General features: G+C 47.9%; 1 protein-coding gene across 7 annotated transcripts in view; it reads left to right on the top strand.

Annotated features, from left to right (window-relative positions):
* The window catches only part of Kalrn (kalirin RhoGEF kinase), a 603,131-nt gene that overhangs the window by 459,879 nt on the left and 117,819 nt on the right, over nt 1-25,433 (top strand). For all 7 annotated transcript variants that reach the window (XM_050159714.1, XM_050159713.1, XM_050159712.1 and 4 more), the window contains exon 34: nt 12,067-12,313. In XM_050159714.1, the coding sequence (XP_050015671.1) occupies nt 12,067-12,313 (247 nt within the window). The remainder of the gene's footprint in view (nt 1-12,066; nt 12,314-25,433) is intronic.

The raw sequence follows: 25,433 nt of genomic DNA, 5'->3' as shown, positions 1-25,433 counted from the left end.
ACGGTCACCACCCAGCCCTGGCTGTCAGAAGGAAGGGGGCAGAATCCTATAGTGTTGGCCCTGGCTGCTCTGTGCCTCTGAGCTGTTTAACAGGGCCAGGGACTGGCCGGTCTGGGGAAACATCCATGCAGGAGACTGAGCCATCATACTATTCAGTTTGCCTTCACTGTTTTCACCGTACACCATCTTTCAAGGAATAGCCCCCCCTAGTGAGTTGACACGTGGGGCATATCTGGTGAGGAATGGACTCTCAGAGACAAACCTCAGACGTACCGCTAACTTTTCCCAGAATGCACAGCCAGACTGTAATAGAACTGGGACTCAGATGCAGAGTTGATAGCAAATCATGAGCTGTAGAATGCGCCATTGTTAAAACAGTACCATGAGAAAAACATAGAACAAATTAATAATCCACTATTAATAGGTGATTATTAGCTAAACGTAGTGGTGCACACCTTTAATCTCAGTACTTTGGAGGCAGATGGATCTCTTTGAGTTTGAGGCCAGTCTGGTCTATCTAGTGAATTCTAGGTCAGCCAGGGGACAGGGTTTTATAGAGAAACCATGTCTTTAACAATAAAAAAAAAATCTGCCATACAATGATGCTTCAGTAACTAAGCCAGAAAGCAGAGTTTTGTATGTACATGCATGCACAGATCATCCAAAATGTGGGGCATGCCCTATGTCTTAAGTGTCAAAGTCTGGAAATGACTAAATTGGTTCAGGTTGGGAAATCCCCATTGGGATGTCCATCAAAGAATGTAAGAGATGTGAGGATATAGAAACTGTGACCTCCAGGAGTAAAGAGGAACGGGGACACCAGCTCAGTTGGAATGTTGCCCATCAACAAGTCTGGAGCCAGAAATTACCATAACATAGCTAAGACATTATCCAGGGACCGAGTGGAGAAAGTATTTGGACGGGTGGAAACTGCACAAGTAGGGAGTATGAGGAAGGCCTGGAATGCCCGGGTGCACTCCCGGATGAGGGGCCACATGTAAAGCAGATGCACATTCTGTGATGAATGGAGGTGGTGCCCACCCCATAAAGAGGCACTTACAGAAGCAGTTTGGTGGGCAGCGAGGGCTAAGATTGGTGCGGGGCTGGCCAGCAGGCAGGAGAAAGAGTTTTGGTAATTCCCAGTGCTGTCAGATCCGGTGTAAGCATCTCAATTAGTTTGTCTGAAAGTATTTTGAGATCTGGGTGGGCAGGTGGGCAGTCCAGGATCAGCCGTAGTTGGACATGAGTGAAGGAGGAAGAGAGCAAAGCCTGGTGCGCTGCGTGATGGACTGGGAAGCTGGGATTGGCACGCACTGGGACGGTGATCAGACCCCACCACTTGTCCTGGCCTCTGGTTGCTCCTTTCCTAATTAGGAATCCCTTCCAGTGAGCAATGAGTGCCAGCCACACACCAGCTATGATACACAGAGGCCTCCTTGTGGGGTTTTGTCTGCACTGGAGGTGTACTTAACTGGGCAGGAGGAATCTCTGCAGAGCCTGGCTTCTGCTAAGCAACTTGGTGGCTTCCTTTGCTAGACCCTAGCTGTTGCTGCTCTCTAGTGGCCAGCGATGCCTCTGCTCTTCTGGAGAAGCAGGGTCTGAATAGAAAGGACGCGGACATGGGAGGCAGGTATGGAGGAGCTGCCTTCTACAGGCTTGCAGACTAGGTAGCAGCAGCCATCAGTGCCTAAACCGTGTGAGATTGTAGACCTGATCAGGCGGAGTGGAGCAGGAAGGGAGACGGTGACCTGAAAGGGTCATTTTGTGAGCCCACGTCTGAACCACTGAGGCTCGCTAACAGTTTGCACTGTGGAAACAGTTGCTTCTGGTCTTGGGCCTGGTCTCTTCTGAAGTTCAGCTTTTAAGTGTGGTTACGACGGCAGACACTTTGCGGGACCGTCTGGAGGAATCACAGAAACTCCCAGCTCCCACCCTTCTCTCTAACCTCAGGTTTCTCCCAGCCACTCCCGCCCCCTCCTCTGAAGATCAGCTGGAGTTTTTACAGACTTCCCTCTCTTCCTATGGCAGGGACTTTCCTCCCACAGGGACAATCAGAGCTGCAGCGTGGACAGCCTCGGTCAAGCTCTAGGTTTGGTGGGAGCGGCCTCTTTTTAGGCCAGACTGTCTCCTCCAATGGGAGAAGGGTCTGCTTGCTTGCTCCTTCTGGCCCCATATCTGTTGGTAACTTGTGTGGGTTCTTCAGAAGCAAAGAACTGCAAAGAGAACTGGGGAGTGACAGCTGCTGCCCATAATACCCATACTAAAATCAGTGTCAGGTCTGTGTCACCTGGGGAGGGACAGAGATGAGGAACTGACAGAACAGGCAGGGCTGTGGGGCTGTGATGGCGCACACCTCTAACCTCAGCGCAGACAGAGGCCGCGATGGCGCACACCTCTAACCCCAGCGCAGACAAGAGGCCGCGATGGCACACACCTCTAACCCCAGCGCAGACAGAGGCAAGCGGAGCTCCGAATCCGAGGCCACCTTGGTCTACAGCTTGAGTTCCAGAACAGCCAGGACTGTTGCACAAAGAAACCCTTTCTCAAAAACGAACAAACAAAAAGCAGACAGGAGGTGCATATGAAAATAATAAATAGATCTTTTTCTGAATGGGGTTCTGAATTCTTCATATCAGCCTCTTAAAACATCATATCAGCTTAGCCATTCTTGCTTTCCATTCTGTCTCTCTATAACTTGTGAAGTCTCTAATCTTCTCCTATTTTCTCTCATTTTCCATCATTTATGTTCTTGCTCTACCATCTCAAAAAATATCCTTGGCCCTCAGAATCCTAGCACACATTAGGGAGTGCTTTGGTTCAACCATGACAGCCTTAATTTCTAAGAGTTCTCTGTCGTTCTGGAGCTTTTGTGCCCTTTCTGTAGCAGCTTGCTCTGTTTTCATGAGTACACTACCCTCTTTGAGCACTCCAAGAATAACGGTACTGTAGTGTATCCTGCTTGTAAGTGGCTTCACATGAGTTCCAGGTCCTCATTATTTACCTGGTTTAGCTCCTCCTAGGCTTTTCTGAAGTCTGGTGGTCTGAGGAGTGTTCACATATATGAATGAGGTACACCAGATGTTTTGTATAAGGAACAGGGCAATTGTCTGGCAGGTGTCATTGCAGTGTGCTCTGGTGGGGAGACTCTCCAGACGTCAGTATTTGAGTATCTAGAAGTCCCTTGGCTTCTCCAATGAATAATTGTCAAACCTTCCCAAAATGTTTCTGTTTCGCTGCGAGTGTTCTGGGAGCTGAGAGGCGTGCAGTGGAAGCCATTCCCCCTTCTGTATGCAGGCCTGTGTGAATTTCAACTTTCCAGAACAGAGTGGACAAGATAGAGGACAGAGCTAAGGGTCTTTACAGACTTTCAGCCTTCCTCCTGCCTCACCTCCATGTATGCACGCACACACATGTACACACACGCACATGCACACACATATACACACGTACAGTTCTGCCTGGTTCTTCTACTTCCTAAGCCTGTCATGGGACTGTGCTAAGCTAACTGACTGGCAGGAATTGTATCCCATCTCTCTGTTCTACCATGTCAAATACTTCTGTGTGTCAACTTTCTGTTGTGCAAAAATTTTATTAATGAGAACAGTTGACTTCTCTTAGACATGGTCGCCTACATGATCTCCTGATCCCTCCGTTCTTATAGGTTATAACTTGCCTTATATAATTTTTGTCAGGTTTAGAGGTTGGTAGAGTTATAGCCATATCAAAAAAGGTGAGATGATTTAAAAGTGGGGTAGAAATCTCAGGGCAGAAGGACTGTGGGGCTTAGGAGACAGTGATGGAACAGATAGGCAGCCAGTGAGAGAACACTCGGCACTATAGCCAGACTGTTTTTGCTACACGTCAGGCAGCAATTCATGAGACACACTCACTGGTGTGCTTGGTGGGTGTTTATTGAGTTCCTGCTACATGCCAGGCATCACTCTAGACCCAGGATATGGTCAAGTTTAAACAAAGACTTCTACTCAACTTGACCTTATATCCTGATGTGGGTATAGGTGACAAACAACCCATTAATGAAGTGCTCAAGGTAACTAAGCAGAGCTGTGTTTCCACCATGAATACAGAACATATAGAATATAGTCTACTATGGAATGCTAAATCTAAGTGCCCCGAGACTGATTCCTCCTCCTAAGAATGAGGATTTGGGTATGAAGATGGAATCGGAATTCAGGGTCACGTACAAGGAGCCCCAGACCAGCGCTGAGGCCTCCTGATTCCCCTTCCTGTGTTCTTCCAACTATTAATTACTGTGCAGCCCACGAGACCTTCGCGGCCATGGAGCTCTTAAGCCCTGTAGAAAGGAGATGAAAATGCTCCTTCCGTTGCAATGTACCAGTGCCAGCACACAGACAAAGCCCATCCTGAGCTGTAGCCTCTTAATTGGACCTGGCAGTTCCCCGGGCTACCATGCAAATTGGAGAAATCCCAGGGCCGTGTGATAATGTTCCTAATTCATAATATTGCTTCTCACAGTTGCTTCAGACGTTATAATCAACTCAAGATAAATCACATCTGTAAATTGTAAAATGCCTTAATTTCCAGAGCGCTCATCTGAGTTCTCCAGTGCCGCAGGCTCATGGGCTTAGAGGCGTTTTGAAGCCACCCTGTAGAGGCACCTTCAGCCCTGTGGTGGTTTTCCAAAGCTTCCACGGTGGACCTACCCATCTGCTGCTCTTTCTTCTCCACCTAGCATGCCTTTCTGGGATAGCTGCAGGTTTCCCCTGATTATATTTGTTGATTTGTTTTCAAGGTTGTTATTGTTGGTGTTCTTATTACTTTGATTATAAAGCGAACAGGTAGATTAGAAACACTGGACTGTACTGAGAGTGAGAAAGCAGAGGGGAAATTACCCAGGGACTATGCTCAACAAAGCCAAGGTTAACATTTTCACGTGTTCCTATGAATAACGATATTCTTCACACAATTACATATGACTTGTTTCTTTGTTTGTACAGCTTTGATGCTATTCCAAAGCTCTGTAAGTAGCTGATGGCTGACCAGGTGTGGTGTCACGTGCCCTTAACTCCAGTACTAGGAGACAGAGGCGGACACTCTCTATGAGTTCAAGGCTAGCTTCGTCTACATAGAGAGCTTCAAGACAGCCAGGGCTATACAGTGAGACACTGTCTCAAAAACAAACAAACAACCCCCCCCCAATTTATTTTTGGATGGAGATATGGCTCACCAATTAAGAGCACTTGTTCTTGCAGAGAACCTAGGTTCAATCCCCAGCATCTACAAGGTGATCCACAACCATCCATAGCTCCAGTTCCAGGGTACACATGCTACAAGCTTGCATATAATCAAAACACTCACACACATAAAATAAATCTAAGAAAGCCTTTTTAGTTAAAAATTTAAAAATCTGGGCAGTGGTAGCACATGCCTTTAATTCCAGCACTTGGGGGGCAGAGGCAGGAGGATTTCTTTGAGTTCAAGGATAGCGTTATCTACAGAGTGAGTTCCAGGACTGCCAAGGCTACACAAAGAAATCCTATCTCAAAAAAAAAAAAAAAACTAGCAAAAAAACAAACAAATAAATAAATACATGCATACATACATACATAATCTAATGGCTGTTTGATTCATCACTCGCTACTAGATGGACCATAATGACTTAAAGTCTTCTCCTCTTGGTGGATTCTTGCATTTTAGTGTTTTTTTTTTAGATTTATTTATTTATTATGTATACAGTAGTCTCAGTATTCTGTCTGCATGTATGCCTGCAGGCCAGAAGAGGGCACCAGATCTCATTACAGATGGCTGTGAGCCACCATGTGGTTGCTGGGAATTGAACTCAGGACCTCTGGAAGAGTAGTCAGTGCTCTTAACCACTGAGCCATCTCTCCAGCTCCCTGCATTTTAGTTTTTAAGGGGCTTTTCGTGTTATTATTGTAAAGTCTTTCTCTTTTGGAAGATGGCAGATACAGATCTCTTCATGCTTAAAGTCCAAGAGGTGCAGCGGCATGTCACTCCAGTGCAAGTCTCACCATGCCCCATTGTAAAGGACTTGTTTTTGAGGCATTTTTGGTAGATGCATTGCCTGATGAAATGCTTCTGCCCTCTGCTGGTGGAATCCAGAGGTTCCATAGGAGACCTGACTTGGGAGGAAAAAACAAGGAAGTCTCTGGACAGGGGCTGGGTCTTCAGTGCCCTTGAAACCTCGCCAGGTTCCATCTCACACTTTCCTAAGGCCAGCTCTGGCTCCCTACCTGGCCTTGGAGATGCTTGAGTAGCTGCCTGAGGGAGAGCTGGGGAACACACAGAAGCATAGACCCTGTGCCCTGAAGTGGCAACAGTAGGAAGCGAGGCAGAGCACTGCCCTGGCTCTCTGTTGCCACTGAGGGCCATGAGGAAACAACTGTGTTCACATTCCACAGAGTGGAGATGCTCGCTAGGGCAATCCAGTACAACCTATCTGTTAAGAAGAGGCTTCATTTTACCTCCCAATGCTAAGCAAGCAAAAATACATCTAAGCGAATGCAGTCATTTCTTTTTAATTTTTTTTAAACTTTATACAGCTTTACACAGAATTTACATTTCTAGTATCAACTATGTTTTACTCACTTTGGTTTATCCACCACCCAAACCAAAAAGCCCATAACAGAATGAGAACTAGTAAAACACTTGGTTTTATGTCCTCGTTCATAACTCATGACCAGTCCTTACACTCAGTCCCTCGGCTCCTTATATGGGCCACCGAAGATGGCACCAAAGTGTTCCTGCATGGGGAAGCATCCTGGAAAGAAGGCCAGACTGGAGCTGGACAGTGAAGGTCCTAACAGGCAGCCTGTAGAGTGTGGAAGAAGCCATATCTATCTGGGAATAGTCAACAGGGGAAGAGATCTCACCAGAAATGTCCATCAGGGAGAGAATCGGGAAATGTGGGCAAGACCTTAGGTGAGGCTTGGGCTCACAGCTGGCATTCTAAGGAAATGCAGGTAGACAACATCAAAATGTCTTAGCAGAGGAGTTGGAGAGATGGTTTGGTGGTTAAGGCACTGGCTGCTCTTCCAGAGGACCTGGGTTTAATTCCCACCCAGCACCCATGTGGCATCTCACAACCATATGGAACTCTAGTTCCAGGAGATCAAGAGGGGTGAGAGGCTGGCCAAGACTCACTGATAACAGGAATAAAATGGGAAGATTCTAGAAATGAGGATTTGAGATTAGAATAAAGGAAGAGTGAACAAAACATACCTGACTTCATGCTAAGGTCCTAAGCTAACTCCCAATACTTCCTAACTTAGACTCCCGAATAGAGTTTACTAAGAATTAAGCATCCCTGTAAGATAATCAAATAACATATATCGTGAAAATATGATACAGCCTCACAGTTTTGGCCAGGGAGTGATAGGGCTTCCTGAGGCCTAAGCCGTCACAAGAGACTTGTGTGGGAAGCCAGGGAGAAGGATGGACATCCTCCCCGAACACCCCTGATGTTAACATTGTAAATGGAGAGAATGGGAGCAAGGGTACCTCATATGGTACCCAAAGCAGGGGCTCATCTTGAGAAGTCAGGCAGCATACGAAGGCAAAGAAGTGGAGCTTACTTACATTTAAGCGGGTAGGAAAGACATCTCAGCAGGGCCTGTTTGTCTCTTAGCTTCTCTAAGGGAAGAGAGAGGCTGGTGATTGACTTGTCCTTTTGTGAGTCAGAAGGGAAGGTTATACTCTGTGATATCTCTGGACAAGCCACCAACTGCAGAAGGGTGAACCGGTAGTTAAAGTATGCACCGAACCATGAAACGGAGAAAGATATTGGAGACTGGAGAGGGATGAAGCTATCTGTGCTCAAAAGTGGGTGCATGTCTGAGAAACTGACAAGCAAAGCTTGCTGGGAAAATACATCTATGTGAAAGAAACAGAATTGATTGGGATGGGGACTTTGGTGCTGCCACCTGGGCTGGGCTCTACCCTGGGAGGGTTGAGTGAGCACAAGACAGAGCTAATGGGCATCAAGAAGCGGGTGGCTTTCACAGCAGGGTGTCTGCGTCTCCGTGGTTAATGAGTCAAAAGACAATTAGTGAAAGACAAGCTGCGTGCAGCGTCAGACACACCATGGGAAACAGGGCTGTCTGGGGAAAAGAAAACCAGAAAACACAAAGGGCCATCTCTGAAAAGAGACATGGAAAATGATGCCAAATGCAAAGAGCATCCATTCTACAGACCTTAAAGGGAAAATGAGAAAACAAATATACCATGGAATGCAGAATGAAAACCAAAGAATTTGCCGAGGACAGAATTAAGATAGCCCTTAAGTGGCTATGGGATGAAAAGAAATTAAACAGAGATTCCACTTGCAACAGTCTCTACAACATAAACATAGCCGGATTTGTACTCCTGAGACCAGAGATGGAGTTAGCTTCTGTTGAGAGTGAGAACTTTCCAGATATATTGTGTGGCGGGTCAGGAAGCAAGGCAGCAGAGAGAGTGGAGTGGGAGGCACAAGCCAATGTTGCTGGCACCAAAAGAGGAAGAATGTGAACCTGAGGCTCCCTGAGGCTTCCTGGGCCTATAACAGTGTGTCCTGCTGACACACAGGACCAAGCAGTCAGAGATGGGAAGATGTGTCTAGGCAGAGAAGTGTGTGTCAGAATGGGGAAGTGGCTCAGCAGGTCAAGGTTCTTGCCACACAGCCTGGCTTCAGTCCCCAGCAGGTGGAAGGAGAGAACCAGCTCCACTGAATTGCCCTCTGGCCTCCGTCCATACCATGCCCACGTAAATGTGTCTAAGAAATAGGGCTGTGCTAGTGAGGAAAGCTGGTTTTATCTGTGAATGAGCTACATGCTCTGTGAGATTAACTTCCATTTGGTGTGAGTTGTCACAGTCAAGGAATCCTGAATCAAAACTGGAACCATGAATGAATCACATGTAAGGTCTGTAAGTGTGCCAAGGTCTTTTGTCTGCTCTGCTCTTGACCGGGACACCTAATCAGTTCTGCTCATGTGTGAGCTGGCATCCTCTGGGCAGCCTAACACCCCCCTAGTGCTCTGGGGAGAGATGCGAAGGGACTGTGTGGGGTCAGCTCTGCCCCATTCCCTGGCAAACACCCTGTATTTCCATCCTTGCTGTAGGGTAAGACCTGATCTGGTAAATCTTTTTGATCAAGACATAGAGGCGAGGTGTGAATGGACATTCATCCTGTGTTTGAGCCACAATGGTTATCTTTGTTGGATCTACAGCTTACGTGTGGCTATCATTTAGGTGAGGGCTCTGAAGAAACTGCCCCTTGATTCTCACACTCTCCTGTTGTGTCTGAAGACGGGCAGCTTTTGAGAAACAACACTGCCTTCTAGTGGTGCTTTTCTGAGACACTGGATCTTGGTTTGAGGACTGAGTCTTCCTTGTGGTAGTTGGCTACAACGTTGTTTTGTTGTCCTAGTAAGGGTTCCCAATACTTCCAGCATGGTAGACCAGCACTCTACCACTGAGCAACATCTTCATCACTCAGTCTTGAACTGTGGACACATAGCCTGGCTCTTTATCCCCTCTCCCTTTACACCCTACCCTTGTAAAACCTCCCCCATTCCGCTATCATGATTCATAACAGTAGCAAAATTACAGTTATGAAGTAGCAACAAAAATAATTGTATGGTTGGGAATCACCACAGCATGAGGAACTATATTAAAGGGTCCCAGCTCTGAGAACACTGTTAAGAAGAATCCATCCAAAAATCAGTTTATTGGACTGGAATCTGGAAATGAAAAAAAAAAAACTGAAATCAGATATCAGGACTCAGTTGTGCTTCCATGATGTGGAGTCCAGTGCTCCAATACTTATGCAGAGAATTCTAATCCAGACCGCAGGGTGAGGCTATTATAGTGTACTTCAAGGGTCAGAGGCCCGGGTCACTACCGCACTACAGCCAAGCATAGACACGTGCCAAAAATAAGCATGCCCAGTGTCCCAAGGTCAAAAGGAATGTGGGGTTCATACTAAAAATATGGGTTCAAGTTCAGCACGGTGTCTACAGAAAACCGTCCAGCCAGTGTTTCTCAGTGTTCTAGAAACCATCTTTTTACAATCACAGCAGGGGGATGTCCCTGGCACAATACACATCGTTATATTCCAGCCCCAGCCAGCTCAGTTATAATCTGTGGTCAGAGCTCGGTGGAGGGAGGCACAGCCCAGGACTCTTCGTTGTGTGAGCTCCTAAGGTGACTGTCAGGCCTATGGTCTGGATGCCTTGGGGCTTCCGCATGCTGGCCTGTGAGCTGCTGATGGCTCATGCGCATACTGCCCCCACCCTGATGTGAGCTTTTTATCTCCCTCAACAGCCTTAGCTGTGTCTGGGAAGACAGCAGGAAAGTAGGGGAAGGGGCTGTGTGCTGATTAGTGGGACCAGGGAAGTTAAGTGGAGAAAATGAGCCAGTGACCATGACTTCTTTCTTGTCCACCTCTACCCTCCAGACTTCCCTTCCTGGCCTGTGCTGGAAGTACCTCTCCTACCCATGAGATGTGTTCAGCACAGCCTCCCTGCTCCTTAGATAGGGATGACGTCAACTGCCAGCCAGCGTCGGTCTGATGAATGTGTGTGTGTGAGAGAGAGAGAGAGAGAGAGAGAGAGAGAGAGAGACAGAGAGAGACAGAGAGAGACAGAGACAGAGAGAGACAGAGAGAGAGAGACAGAGAGAGAGAGAGAGAGAGAGAGAGAGAGAGAGAGAGAGAACATGCTTATCTATGTGAAGGCCAGAGGTCAGTGGTCAGGCATCATCTTCCATAATTCTTCACCTAACTTGCTGAGACAGGGCCTCTGACTGAACTTAGGGTTTCCAATTGGCTAGACCAGTTAGCCAAAACCCCTCAGGATTCTCTTGGCTCTGCCTCTTGGCTCTTGGTTCACACGAATGTATACTTCAGCTGGCTTCTTACACGCGTGCTGGGCATCCAAACTCAGTGGTATAGCTGCTGCTACAGACAGTTCAGGTCCTCTGATCAGAGCTTCATAGACTGCAGCTGATCTCCCGAGGCGTGGTATGGGAATCGCCTCTGAATGGAGAGGTTTGGAATGAGCTTGGAGGATGGCAGCTGGCAGACTAAGCCTCTGCCTCATCCCTTCTGTTCCCTGTCTTTTTCATTGACAAAATGCAGCTGCTACGCCAAGCTGGAAGCTCTGAGCTATAATTCTGTGAGGCATGGTACAGACTTAAATGATCCTCATGGATTTGAGGCCAGAGGGATGGGAGGAGGGGGTGCAAACCCCTAGGTGACAAGTGAGCCACCTCGGGGTGCAGCTAGTAGGGCCTGTGTCTGTCTCCAGGGTATCTCCTTGTTCTATGCCTCTGCAGTAGGGAAACATAGGCCATCTAAGCACAGAGTTCATACTGTGTGCTCCTAAATAAGTCACGGCCCCTCTTCTTCCTTTCCCATTCTCCTCCCTGACCCCCAGGGGCTGGGCAAATGCCAGTGTGTTGTTGTAGCCTGTTTCAGGTTTATGGCCCCAGGGAGGGTTGAAGACATGGGGTGTTATGTGGCTTAGAAAGAAGGGAGGTCATGTCCTGCGTTTGTCCCAAACGTCACCTAGGGTCCCATGGGAGTGGCTGAGAAACAAATGCCAGCACATCTGAGTCCAAGGGATGGCAGAGAGGCCCAGGATGGGGGATGGAGTAGAACCCTTGGGAGGAAGAACGGGGCTCACAGGGAAGGGGTTTGAAGGCACAGTTGGTAGGAAACTTGACAAGTAAGAGAAGGAACGCTAAGGAGGCAAGGAGTTAGAATGAAAGGCCTTGGCTCTGGGCAGGCTCCAGAGCGGCTCGGCTGAGCTGAGTGTCCAATAACAGTGTGCTAATTATCTCTTTTTCCTCTTTTCTTTTTCCTTCCTGTTTGTTCCCAACATTTTCCCACCTTCTTCCTGCCTTTTTCCACCCTCTCCCATCTTTCCTCCTTTCCTTTGTCCTCCCCTCTGCTTTCCCCCACTCTTCGTCTTCTTCCCTCGTGCCCGTCTTCTCTCTCTCTCTCTCTCTCTCTCTCTCTCTCTCTCTCTCTCTCACACACACACACACACACTCTTCACACCCCTTTCCCACCACCACCCACCAAAGCTCTCAGGAGGATGTGAGCTGACCGTGGTCCTCCAGGATTTCAGCGCAGGTCACAGCAGTGAGCTGAGCATCCAGGTGGGCCAGACGGTGGAGCTGCTGGAGCGACCGAGTGAGAGGCCCGGCTGGTGTCTGGTCCGGACCACAGAGCGGAGCCCCCCGCAGGAAGGCCTGGTCCCCAGCAGCACCCTGTGCATCTCCCACTCGCGCAGCAGCGTAGAGATGGACTGCTTCTTCCCCATGGTGAAAGGTAGGACGGATGGAGGGGGAGCGTGGCCAGCTCAGGCCGAGCACCTCAGAATGGGCCTTGGAGTCCACTTTGAGTGAGCTGGGTTTCTCTGAGATTTGGAGGTAGCGGGGATATGTTAAAAGCTTGAGGAGAAAGCTAAGTGTGTCTGTGTGGCTTAGAGAAAACCATCCGACCTTTCCGAGCCCATCTATTCTTAAAAAATAAAGGTTGAACTGTTGACTACTGACCTCTGACCTCTCTCCCAGCCTTCCCTCTGCCCCACACTACACCCAGATTCGAGTCTGCACCCTGACAGGAGGACCAAACAACCCCAGCAACCAGCCACAGTGAAGTAGGACTTAGCCATTACCTCTGCCGCTCAGAATTCAAGGTCCCCTGTCACTTTTTTCCTTTGATACATTCAATAAATATATAGGATTTATTAGAATGACTTACAGGCAGTGGCCCAGTTAATCCAGCAATGGCTGGCTATGAACAGACAGTCCACGAATCCATAGTTGTCAGTCCACGAGGCTGGATATCTCATCTGGTCTTCAGTAGATACTGGAATCCTGAAGAAGGAGGTTCTAATGCCAGTGAAGGAATAGACTTGATAGCAAGACAAGAGCAAGCATGCAGAGAGTGAAACTTCCTTCTTCCACAGCCTTATACAAGCTTCTGGTAGAAGCTGGTTAGAGGTGGGTTTTCACCATCTCAAAAGATCTTTCTACCTCAAAGATGCAGATTAGAAATGGATCTCCCTACTTCAGATTAAGCAGATAACCCATCACAGGCGTGCCCTCCAGTTTTGGGGTTTAGTTAATTCCAGATAGAGTCACATTGACAACCGAGAAGAGCTACCACATACCTGTTATCCAGGCCTTGGTCTGTTTTCTGTGTGCTCTGTGTTCCCTCCGTGTGCCTTTTATTTATTGATGGCAGGGAGGCCAAACGCAGTGGCTCTCCAAGAGTGGGGGCCAGCAGGACAGCTTCTGCGTGCCCTGGAAACAGGCTAGCTGCGCAGATGCTCAGGCCCCATCCACCTGCTCAGCAGGTGACCACACCAGCTTGCTGTCCAGGCGGCTGATGCACCGTGGCCTCTGAGAACACAGGCTTCCAAAGTCAGTGTGACTTTGAACTCATGAATTTTACTCTGAGGAAACTGAGGCCCCGAGACTAACAGCGAACCAAGTCTTAGTCTGGAGCTGTGTGATATAAATGGTCAGATATTAGCACAGGGACACCATCAACGCTTGAGGACCCAGGGAGGGCTGCCTGATAGGTGATAACTTTAAATGCTTGGAAACCTGCAAGTTTAGGAATTCCATCTGGGCATGCCACCAAGCATGACTTCCTGCTTCTGAACTCTAGATGGCGATAGTGGACTGCCATGTCTGGACTGCCCAGCTCTTCAAACTCAGGGGTTTTTCCTGATGTAATACAAATCAAAACCTAGGCTCCTCTTACACACACACACTGCATCCTTCACCCTTGGTTTAACTGCCTCCTCCCCCTCCCCCTGATGACCTCGGAGTGATTGCCAGGAAGTTGTTTGGCATTTGTAATAGGAGCTTCCCAGTCCTTTGAAGAACCAACCCCCACACCCCTCTGAAATTCTTGGTGTAAAAAACTCAGATACTTAAAAAATCAGGAACTTAGTGAATAGGTCTCTGTTTTGAGTTTGGTGGGGAAAAGTGGGGCCTATGGAGGATGGATTGTTGTGAGGGTAAAATGGAGGAGTAGGTTTGCACACGCATGCACTCACTCCAGGTCCTGACACATAGCACACCTCTGTAGTTGTAAGCTGCTGCTTTTGTTTGATTCTTCACCGATTGCCCAGTCGAGTGCCTACGACTCCCACAAATCCAGCCAGAGACCATAGACTGCAGGCTCAGGGTAAGGGAGAAAGGCTGGGGAAAGCTGGCTTTTCAGAGATCCCAGGTATGGGTACTGTGACTAAGGGGGCCTAGACTTCCTCCTTCTGGTCTGTGGCTGGGCGATCTGCATACTCTCATAGCTGGGACTACTACATGTGCAGATGGTTGGGATCAAGCCAAAGATGGAGATTCAGAGGGTAACGACAGCCGTCTAGAGGTGCAGGCATTCAGTGTGAAAATCCTTCCGGACAGATTAGGGGAGATACAGCTGACCGTGGGAGCTGAGGACAGGCCTGCGAAAGAGGGGTAAGAAAGGAGAGAGGCAAGCAAGCAGCTGCAGAACTTTCCCAGCTAATGGTACCGATCAGAAGGGCTTCCAGAAGTGACCACCAGGCCACATCTCCCATTTTGGTGGCTCTTCGTTTGCAGTTGGCCTTTCTCTCCATGCCTAGGCTGGCTAGTTGGGCCTACGGAGCAGCAACCTGTGAAGCCACTCTCACTCCCACCTGAACTAGAAAACGGGGGTGCCCAGCCTAGCGTGAAAGCTGCACCTATGTTCCCAGCTCCCAGGAGGTTGAGACAAGAAGGTTGCCACAAATTCAGAACTGCCTGGGCAACAAGTGAGACGAGGCAGGGGAGATGAATATGACATGATCGAGGGCATGCCCTGTTCCCAGCAGTTAGGCTCTACGTCACTAGAGAGCACCCCAGAGACCATTGAGCTGCTCCTGCTTGCATCCCAGCTGACCACCTACTGGCAGCCTGGCCTTTTCTTCTGCCAGCTGAAGAAAAATAGGCACTCTATATGCCTTCCTCTGGTGTTGTAGCCTAGGAGAGGACAGCCCCACCTAGGAACATGGAGGTCAGAAGGTCAGAATTGGTTTCCACTTCAGTTCCCAGGAAGAAGGAACTAGCCCTGCTAAAAACCTTCCTGGGTTGGTGCAAGTCCTTGCCTCACATGCTATATGAAGTCAGGACTATCCATGGTGTGCTAAGTACTGTATGGATAACTGGGCCAGACAAGGGGGCACAGGGACTGCACAGCATCAAGGAGGTAATTCAGGGAGCCACTAGAACAGGTCTTCACCCAGTGTGCACGTTAAAGGAAGGTGCAAGCCTTCCAAAGTGACAGTACCCATAACAGCTGGAGCCAGAGTCCCTGTATTGGGCACAAGAAGTCAATTCAAGGTACAGCCTGGGTTGAGAACCACTGCACCAGCCCAGTCTTCCATCTTCCAAAGAGACTCTTGGTCCCACGAAGCCACAAGGAGATAGGACAGGCCAAGCCTTCACCATTACCACCACCACCTTGTGCACACTTAGCCTGCAGGTTTCTAGATGGCTCTAGAGTTTTTCTGCCCCTCCTTTCCTGGGCAGCCTCTGGGGCAGGAGAGGGCTGTTCTGATTCTTGCATGATGTGACCCATGCTGGGGTTGTGGAGAAATATCCAGACTTTGTAAATATCCAAATAGCAGAATCGGGGCAGGCCCACGTTTCCCATTCCTTTCCCCACCCTGTCCTCTCTGGAGTTAGGCCTTTTGAGATCTGATCTCCCCATAGCTCCCTCTAGCTTGCTCGGCAGCAGGTAACTGTGGGCAACACCCTGCAAAAGGACAAAGCCTTTATAGTTATTCTCAGCTCCTGAAATCCAGAGGTATTTTGTTTGGTCCTTCAATAGCACACCCTACCCTAGACCAGAGTTCAGGCATGCACCTCCTCAGTATTGAAAGTGCCTTGATGATTCTGATGCCCTGTGGGTTATGGGTGTAGCATCCCCAAATGTGAGACTTGGGATGCAGAAAACTGTGATGGGAGGCAGTTGTGCGTGCCATCGGGATATAGCAAGACATAGAGCTCAGCCAGGGAGGGCAAAGCAACGGGACTAGCATACGAGCAAAGGCTTGTCTAAATGCTTCACCAGAGAAGATACTCAGGTGCCGGTGAGCATGGGAAATATTGGGTATCTCTGTTCACCAGGGAAATGCAGGCCAATGCCTCAATGTGATCCCACTGCGGGCCCATTAGAGTGCCTTAGTTAATGTGGACACGCCTCTGGAAATCACAGGTGTCTGTTAGGATATACAGAAGTTGGAACACTGCTGGATGGCTGGTTGGGATGTGAAGTGTCTCTACTGCTATGGAAAACACTAGGGAATCTCAAGCTTTATGTGTATGTGTGTGTCATATGTATATATGTATTTAACATATGATCCTGCAGTCCCACTTCTGGGAGTATTTCAACATGAACTGAAAGCAAGGACACAACCTGTTTCCACACCCATGGTCATAACATTGTTAATGACAGCCACAGGTGTCTGTGGACAAATGAATGCACAAAACACGGCACGCATGTGCTAGAATATCATTCAACCTTAAAAAGGAAGGGAAATCTGACACCAGATTACATCATGGTCAGACCTTGGGGACATAACCCAGTCACCGAGACAAATACTCTATTATTTCACCTATATGACATACTTTGAATAGTTAGCTTTTCATAGGCAAAAGGCAAGATGGTGATTTCCAGGGACCAGGGAAAGGAGGGATTTAGGCAGTTAAATTGTTCATGGTTGCAGTTTCAGTTTCACAGGTTGGTAGGCTTCTGGAGATGTCTTGGTTGTACAACACACTGAACACACTCTTTAGTATCTCAGGTTAAACCCCTTTCAAAGTGAATGCGCCTAATGCCAGAGCAGTGTATGTTTAAAAATAGTGAAGATTGTTTAAAGTTAGCCCTGGATTCTTTTGCCCAGGCTCCAAAACTCAATCTCGGTCAGTCTTTACTGTGATATCTGGGATATGCCTGTGTGCCTTCTTCTGGTTGGGTCTAGAGTCTGGGAGAAGTGTAAAGAGTTGTCTCTCTGGGTGAAGCCAATTCCTGGGTATCCAGAGAGCCTGGAGCAAAGGGCAGAGGCCCTGTAGGCCCTGGCTGGACACAAGCAGTTCTAGCTCTTGGACTTATCTGATGGTTTCCACTGTCATTGCCTAACTGACCTCGGGACACTTCCCCAGGCTGTGGGTAAATGCCACCCATGGCCTGAGGTCGCTGAACAAGGCTGAGAAAGTTGGCATCAGTGTGTAAATCTGTGCCTATTTAACAACAACAGCAAAAAAGTGTCTTCATTTATTGAGTCTAACTCTGGGCTGATTTGAGGGCTAGTGCTTCCGTGACAATAAGTTGTGTTTTTCTGGTTTTGTAGACAAGGATAGAGAGAATAGGTGACTCGCCTTTAGGTTATAAAGCTCTCAGATGGTGCTCTCAGATTGGTTCACAGGCTCTCTGTTCCCAGGGTCTGGCCTTCCATTCTGCTCAGCATCCTCCCCAGGCTGACGGCATCATAATGTATACTTCAGTTTGCCTTCTGTCTGAGGCTCCCTGAGTCGACCAGTCTGTGAGGATGAGGACTGAGAGAATGCCGACCCTGTTACAGAAGCCACACCAGACAGACCTGGTGACTCAGGCCTGTAGTCCCGACACTCAGGAGGCAAAGCAGGAAGATCACACACATGTGGGAGGAGCTTGGGTTAGAGCGTGAGGCCCTGGCTCAGAACAAAGCAGAACACACCACAGCATGCCTTTCCAACTTTCCCGCTCACCTCTGGCACCCAAGTCTCCCCTCCCTGGGAAGAAAAGAAGCGACCAGAGTCAGATTTTGTTTTGTGGTGTGCCCTATAAGAGCAACTTTCCAGCCATCACGTAGGGAAGGAAGCCAGGGCAATGGGAACTCGAGGCCACTGCTTACATGGCATCCACGGCCCAGACGTGAAGAGCGGTGCCTGCTGGTGCTCAGCCTGCTCTCTGTCTTTTTTATCTAGTTCAGGATCCCAACACATGAACTATGTTGTCCACAGTCAGGTTGGGTCTCCCACCTCCGCTAGCCTAATGTAGAGATGATCCCTCATAGACAGGACTGGACGCTTATTTTCTTAGTGATTGCAGAGCCTGTCCAGTTGACACCAGTAGTAACTACCATGCGGTACTTGGTCTACTGCAAAGTCTCTTGGGCAGAGCAGTCCTGGGCAGTACTCTAGACAGTGTTTATCTGCCTCTGACAGGAGCTAGCCTAGCCTTGAAGCTGCTGTAGCCTGTTCAACAGACAGCACATTCCACTACTGAAATCCCAGGCGCCAAACACCCAAACGTTTAGGGTCCCCTTTCTTGGTCCTTTTGCTGTCCAATTCAGAGAAATAATGTCCCTCTGCCCATCAGAAGAATCCTCTAAAGGTCTGATCTCTCTCTCTCTCCTTCCCTTCCTCCCTCCCTTCCCCCTTCTCTCTCTCTTTAATATAATTCTGCGTTAAGAGCAGTAACCTTGGATTTCAGATTACTCTCCCATGCCTAAAACCATAAGAAACTAAAGAGGGCCGGGCGGTGGTGGTGCATGTTTTTAATCCCAGCACTTGGGAGGCAGAGGCAGGAGGATCTCTGTGAGTTCGAAACCAGCCAGGTCTACAAGAGCTAGTTCCAGGACAGGCTCCAAAACCACAGAGAAACCCTGTCTCAAAAAACCAAAAAAAAAAAAAAAAAAAGAAAGAAAGAAACTAAAGAGGCATGGAGGATGAACATTGTCAAAACAGATCCTCTCAGGCCTGAAGCAACTGGTTACAAGCTGCAGCTGGCTCTTCTCCTGTCCCTCTGCATTCGTAAATTCAGAGCCCACTGCCTCATGGAATCTTGGGAGTGTGATGAATGAGGAAGACAATGGGTCCCTACACTGCCCATACAATTTCATTCCATACAATTTCATTCCATACAATTTCATTCCATAATAACATTGCCATTATAGTACACCTGCAATGAAAAATAGTAAAGCGTTTTGGTTTTGATCAGTCTGTTGAGTTAGATGGCGAATGCTGTGATACCAGCCCGTGGGAGGTGGAAGCAACAAGATCAGAAGCCCTGGGCAGTCTTGGCTACACAGTAAATTCAAGCCAACTTGGGTCATACGAGATCCTTTCCCCCAACAAACAAACCACAATACTCTTGGTACCTGAAACAAATGCATTGAATAAGAAATATAAAGCCCGGCCAGTGGTGGCACACACCTTTAATCCCAGCACTAGGGAGGCAGAGGCAGGCGGATCTCTGTGAGTTCAAGGCCAGCCTGGTCTACAAAAGCTAGTTCCAAGACAGGCTCCAAAACAACAGAGAAATCCTATCTTGAAATCTTGAAACACACACACACAAAGGAGAAGAAAGAAATACAGTGATCGATGAGGCTGGAGAGATAGCTCAGAAATTAAGAACACTGAACATTGCCTGCTCTTCCAAAGGTCCTGAGTTCAATTCCCATCAATCAGCAACCATCAGTAATCTGGTACCCTCTTCTGGCCTGCAGGCATACAGGCAGGCATACATAATTGAACCGGGTGTGCTGGACACACCTTTAATCCCTGCACTCTGGTGGCAGAGGCTGGCAGATCTCTGAGTTCAAGGCCAGGCTGGTCTACACAGAGAAACCCTGTCTGCAAAAACAACAAGTGAACAAATGAAAAAAATGAAAAGATGTGACTGGGATTCTGAAAGAAGTTCCTGGTTATTTTTCAGCATAAAAAATTAGAATTGAAATTTTCCCTTTTTTAAAAAAAAATAGAATAAAATCTGTAAGTGACCCTTGATTATGTTTAATCTCATTAGGGAAAAATTGGATTCCTTGAGTTTCTGGACTCTTAGAATTACAGAGGATGGGCTCGCCCTTCTCCTCTTGCAGTGTCCCTGACAGGAGGCAAGCCAAGTGTGACAGAAACTCCCAGAGACTGTGGTGTATGATCCCAGAAGTCTGTTGACTTGAGTGCAGTTCCAACCCTAGGAAATTCCTCATACTTAGTGCTCAAATCCAGATACTTGCTTCCTGCCCAGGCCTGCTCAGCTTTCCCTTCCCATCCCCCACGCAACCATTCTCACTCTCCATCTACCTAATATTTTTCTGGAATAAGTATGATGTATTACATATAAAACTTGGACATTAGGGGCCTTGAGAGATGCCTCAGTGGTTAGTGCTGATTGTTCTTGCAGTTTGGTTCCTCGCATTTGGTTTGGGACCCACATTTGGTTCCTTGGACCTGCACGGTGCCTCACGGTGACTTCAGACCCAGGGGATCCAGCCTGAACTCTGTAGACGCCAGACACACACATGGTGCATGTGCTTACATGCAAGCAAAACACCCGTACACATAAAATACTAAAGAGTTTTAAGATGTTGAATACTACTCTCTTAAGGCATAAGAACCTGGCAGTTGCTCCCTGAATCCTTTATCAGAGGCTTTAGATAAAACATGATAAATCCAGCACCCCTACTTCTTTCGAGTGTTATTTGTGTATCTTTTTTGATGCCCTGAGATGGGGACTGTGCAGCCCAGGCTTACCCTGGACATGGGCTGACCTCTCACTCACAAGCCTCTGCCCTGGTGTTCTCTAGACAAAGGGCTTGGAGGTAAGGACCTTCCACTCTGAATGTCTGCTCAGGTTTGCCTGCTCCTAACAGCCCTCCATACTGCCCTTTAGGCTGAAGTGGTCAGTTTTATTACCCTCATCTGTCTTCCTGAATTGCCTCTGGGAATTCTCAAACACGTCTGTTTTCTTTCTGCAGACTAGATAAGTACCTGTGGGGATCTGAAGTCATTAGCCGAAGTTGCTTACATTCGGTGTACCAAACATAGAACAAATATTCACTTTGATGTTCAGTTTATCGGGTCAGACCACACAAACTTTCCACTTTTACCGTGAAAAAGGACTGATGATCAGCATGCTTTGTGCGTTTCTGTTTTCGCTTTTGTCTTTGAGACAGGGTCTTACTAGCCTAGGCTAGCCTCAAATTTACCCTGTTGTAGAGGCTATCCTTGAACCCCTTATCCTCCCACCTCTGCCTCCCAAGTCCTGGGGTGATGGGCATACACCACCGTTTATAACACACGCTATTGTGCTATAATCAGCTTGTCTTGTCCTTAAAAGGGTACTCACAGCCCTCTGTGGAAACCGGAGGGAGTGGTCCTCAACTAGTCAGTGGACTTCAAAGGGACAGGCTGTGCCTAGAGAAAGCGTTTGTTTACCTGGAAAGTCACTTGTCTTCCTGGGCTGTCTTGTCTCCAGGACACTGGTGAAAATGACTCCCAGAGTTCCTGGATGACCTGAGGAAAGCAATGTGAAGTAATGGAGCCTTTTCAACTGCGAGGTTAGTCTTAGTGCTGTGCGCACAGGCTCTTCCTTAGTACAACAGTGACCGGAGGCTTTCCCAGGGTGTGTAATGAGCAATAAGAGATGCTGAGAGCTGATGGATAGCTGAGAGTCTTGGTAAACAATACAAGTCTGGGTCCTGCCTCCGCCACTGCCCAGCTGGTGACTTTGAGATACTCCAAGTATATTGATGAATTATCTGCGTCCATGTCCATGTCTCAGCTTGCAGGCCACACACGCGTCAGGTCAAGTCTAAGGTGCTTCCAGCCTGCACCCCTTTTGGGGCTGTCTAAGGAGCCAAGATTCTGTGTCTGGTTTCACCTTAGGGATTTTCAGTGTTATATCAATTTGTGTTTTCTCTCCCTGCCTCTTTTTCTGGTCTAGGATAGGTCCTTTCCCTTGTCCAACTTGACCTGACATGGTCTCTGCAAGAGAGTCCAAGCCTTTTGTGTTCTAAATACAATCACAGAGCTGGGCAGTGGTGGCACAGGCCTTTAATCCCAGCACTCAGAGGCAGAAGCAGGCAGATCTCTGTGAGTTCAAGGCCAACCTGATATACAGAGCAAGTTCCAGCCAGGACAGGCTCCAAAGCTACAGAGAAACTGTGTCTCAAAAACCAAGAGAAAGAAAGAAAGAAAGAAAGAAAGAAAGAAAGAAAGAAAGAAAGAAAGGAAGTTGGGTATGGTGGCACATTCCTTTAATCCCAGAATTTGGGAGGCAGAGGCAGGCAGATCTCTGTGAGTTCAAGGCCAACCTGATATACAGAGCAAGTTCCAGCCAGGACAGGCTCCAAAGCTACAGAGAAACTGTGTCTCAAAAACCAAGAAAAAGAAAGAAAGAAAGAAAGAAAGAAAGAAAGAAAGAAAGAAAGAAAGAAAGAAAGAAAGAAAGAAAGAAAGAAAGAATGAATGAATCACAGATATAGTAGCCACCATGAGATGATTGACCTAGAACACACAGCTAAGTTGACCCAGGGTATCCCTTCTAACTACCCTTAATTTGTGAGCTTCAGTATGTTCTGCCCCCATCAGGAGACACAGGACTGTCCACTTCCTTCCTTGGCAGCTCCCATGGAGATCAAGAAGTTTCCTTCATCCCATCTATCTCCTGTGACTTACCTTCTGCCTAATGTCAATTCCCTCAGTTCCTGCTGTCCCTAATGTAAATACATCTGTATAGTGATGCTGGCATCCCTTACTGTCCAGAGGAGAGATAGGGAGGTGTGAGTGTGATGGGCGTGGCCTCCTGAGACAGCTGCTGAGCTCAGCATTGCAGTGAGCTTTGGTCCCCTAGAAGAAAGGCTACCAGAAGAAGCTTAAGATGGGAGGGAAGGGGTAGCCAACAGTGTCCCCCAGAGAAGAGACAGCACAGTTGTCCCTTGATTGGACCTATAAAGGACGTCACCCTAAAGGAATGGAGAAACCCAAGAACACTGACTGTGACTGAGAAAAAGGAAAGTGTGTGTGGTGGTCTGGGCAGCTGCGGTGAGCCTGTTCTCACTGCCTAGGGGAGACAGGAGCATCTCAGGCCTCTGGGCCTTTGTTGTAGCAGCTTGGAGGACTAGGCAGTGGGACTCTGATGCTTCCTGGCAGGACAGGGTGGTCAGGCCCCTTCTCACTGCCTGCCCTTGAGAGCAGCTCCTCATTGAATCTTAGCCTAGCACTGAAAATGCACACATGACATCTTTATGTTCTCAGCCATGGTTGGTTTTGCTTTATTTCATTAGTATTTTTTTATTTACTTTTATTTTAGGTGCCTTAGTGGTTTGCCATGGGTGTCAAGTCCCCTGGAATTTAATTACAGACAGTTATGAGCTGCCGTGTGGGGTGCTGGGAATTGAACCCATGTCCTCTAGAAAAGCAGTCAGTACACTTAACCACTGAGCGATCTCTCCAGCCCCAATACTTTTTATTTTTATTAAAATATAATTACATCATTTCCCCTCTTTCCCTTTTCCCTCTAGCCCCTTATATATCACCTCTCCTTATTCCTTCTCAAATGTATGGCCTCTTTTTCTTTTATATTATTGTTTTATATATATATACATATACATATATATATGTACACACAAATATATAAATGCAGCAAAGGCTGACCTCTTGGTATTGTGCACAGCTTGGCCCTCTCTCGGCAGTCCTTAGTTACCTGTCATTCTTTGTTCACAGGTGGCGTTCCTTGATATTTCCCTTTTCTGCATTAGCAAATCTTGGTTGTGTCGTTATTGTTCAGTCTTGGTTAGGCAGCCATATTGTTGTGGTATCGTGGGTGTAGCTTCTCTTCCACTTATGGAGACAAATTTCACAGCACATTGCCAGGCTTCTGACTCTTACTCTCTTCCAGGACGTTCCCTGAGCCTTAGGGGCAGGAATTAGATTGTAGATGTATCTGTTAGAACTGGGCACTCAACCATTAGATGTTCTCTACAGTTTGACCAGTTGTGGTATTCTGTGGTGGTTTCTAGCCTCTCCTATGATGAGGGCTAAGAACTAGACATATCTGAAGATTTGGGGCTGGGAACCCATTTTAAATACCGGCCCTTTGCTTAGACACTAAACAGCCTGCAGTAGGAATGAGTCGTGGAGTTTTCTCAACTAGGTCAACAGCCACCTCAAGAAATCACTCTTGAGACTGTGAGCACCTACCTTAGTTTCTGCATGACCCTGGAGGCCACAGGAAACCTAAGTGCTGGCCTCACACACAGCAGACCACGAGGTGACAGTGCCCAGAGACAGAACTGAAGACCTTCTCAGCTCTAAGTCTTCCTCCTGTCTCACTTTGAATAGAAATCGAGTCTTTTCTGGGACTGCAGAGGGACTCGAAAGATAGCTCAGGAGCCTGTGTGTTAGGTTCCTGACACTGCTGGCACAGGCCACAGACTTCATTGTTTCATACAGCACAAGTTTATCAGCCTGCTCTTCTGTAGATTAGAACTCCAACATGAGCTGCACTGGGCTAAAGTTGACAGCTCAGAACCTCCACAGAAGCAGCTGTTTCTGCTGTTCTAGCTTCGGTAGCCACCAGCATCCCTTGGTTTGTGTTCCCTTCCAGTATCTCCAAAGCCCAGTGTCATGTGCCTCTGATCCTCCTTCCTAGTGCATGGACCACACAGAAGGTTTTCTACCTTTAAGGATGCCTGCAACTCCCCTGTGACCACCCAGAGAACCCAGGACAACCTCCCTATGTCAGAATCCTTAACTGAGTCATGCCTGCCAAATCCTACCTTGTGAGGTGGCATGTGAATGGGTTCTGGGTATTAGGGTGCTACTTGACGGAGTTGTTATTCTGCCTACCTCATCCTACCACTCCCTGACCAGTCTGACCAAGCTTCTCACTAGAAGGCAATCGTGTTTGACCTCAGGGGCTCCGCTGTTAGCTCTGCTATCTGTAACACCCAGCTTCCCCAGATTTCCATACACCTGATGGCTGCACTTTGCTGCCTTCACATCTGCGTGTGCTTTACCGGATTGGACACTTCCCTCCTCCCTTCCTCCCCATCTCACCCTGCACCTCATTCCCTGCCTCGGTTTCCTCCCTTTCCTTTATCCATACCAGACACATCAATCAGTGTTCATCAGCTTTTCCTCCTTTGGCCCTTCCTGTAAACTCCTCCTCCAGGTGTCTGTTTTGATCATTACTTGTCCCCAGTGTCTAGCACAGTGACTGACTTGTAAGTTCTCAGGAAATATTTATAGCAAGGAAGGGGAGCCATGCAATGAGGACCCCTTTGGAGTGACTATGGAAAAAAAAATAGCCCCCAAAGGGTGTGTCACAATTGGGAGGTGTGACTTTGTTGGAGTAGGTGTGGCATTGTTGGAGGAAGTGTGTAACTGCAGAGACAAGCTTTGAGGTCTCTTTTGCTCAAGCTTTGTTCTGTGTGACACTCAGACCACTTCCAGTTGCCTGCAAGATGTAGGACTCTCTGCGACTTCTCCAGCACCATATCTGCCTGCATGCCACCATAGCCCACCATGATGATAATGAACTGCCCCTCAGAACTGTAAGGGAACTACCTTAATTAAATAAGAGTTGCCATGGCCATGGGGTCTCTTCCCAGCAATAGAAACCCTAACTAAGACAGCCAGGCTCAGCA

Source organism: Alexandromys fortis, unplaced genomic scaffold (assembly GCF_014885135.2).
Source record: "Alexandromys fortis isolate MF-2015 unplaced genomic scaffold, M_Fortis_MF-2015_v1.1 scaffold_119, whole genome shotgun sequence".
Lineage (NCBI taxonomy): Eukaryota > Metazoa > Chordata > Mammalia > Rodentia > Cricetidae > Alexandromys > Alexandromys fortis.
This window is presented reverse-complemented; position numbering and strand designations above follow the sequence as displayed.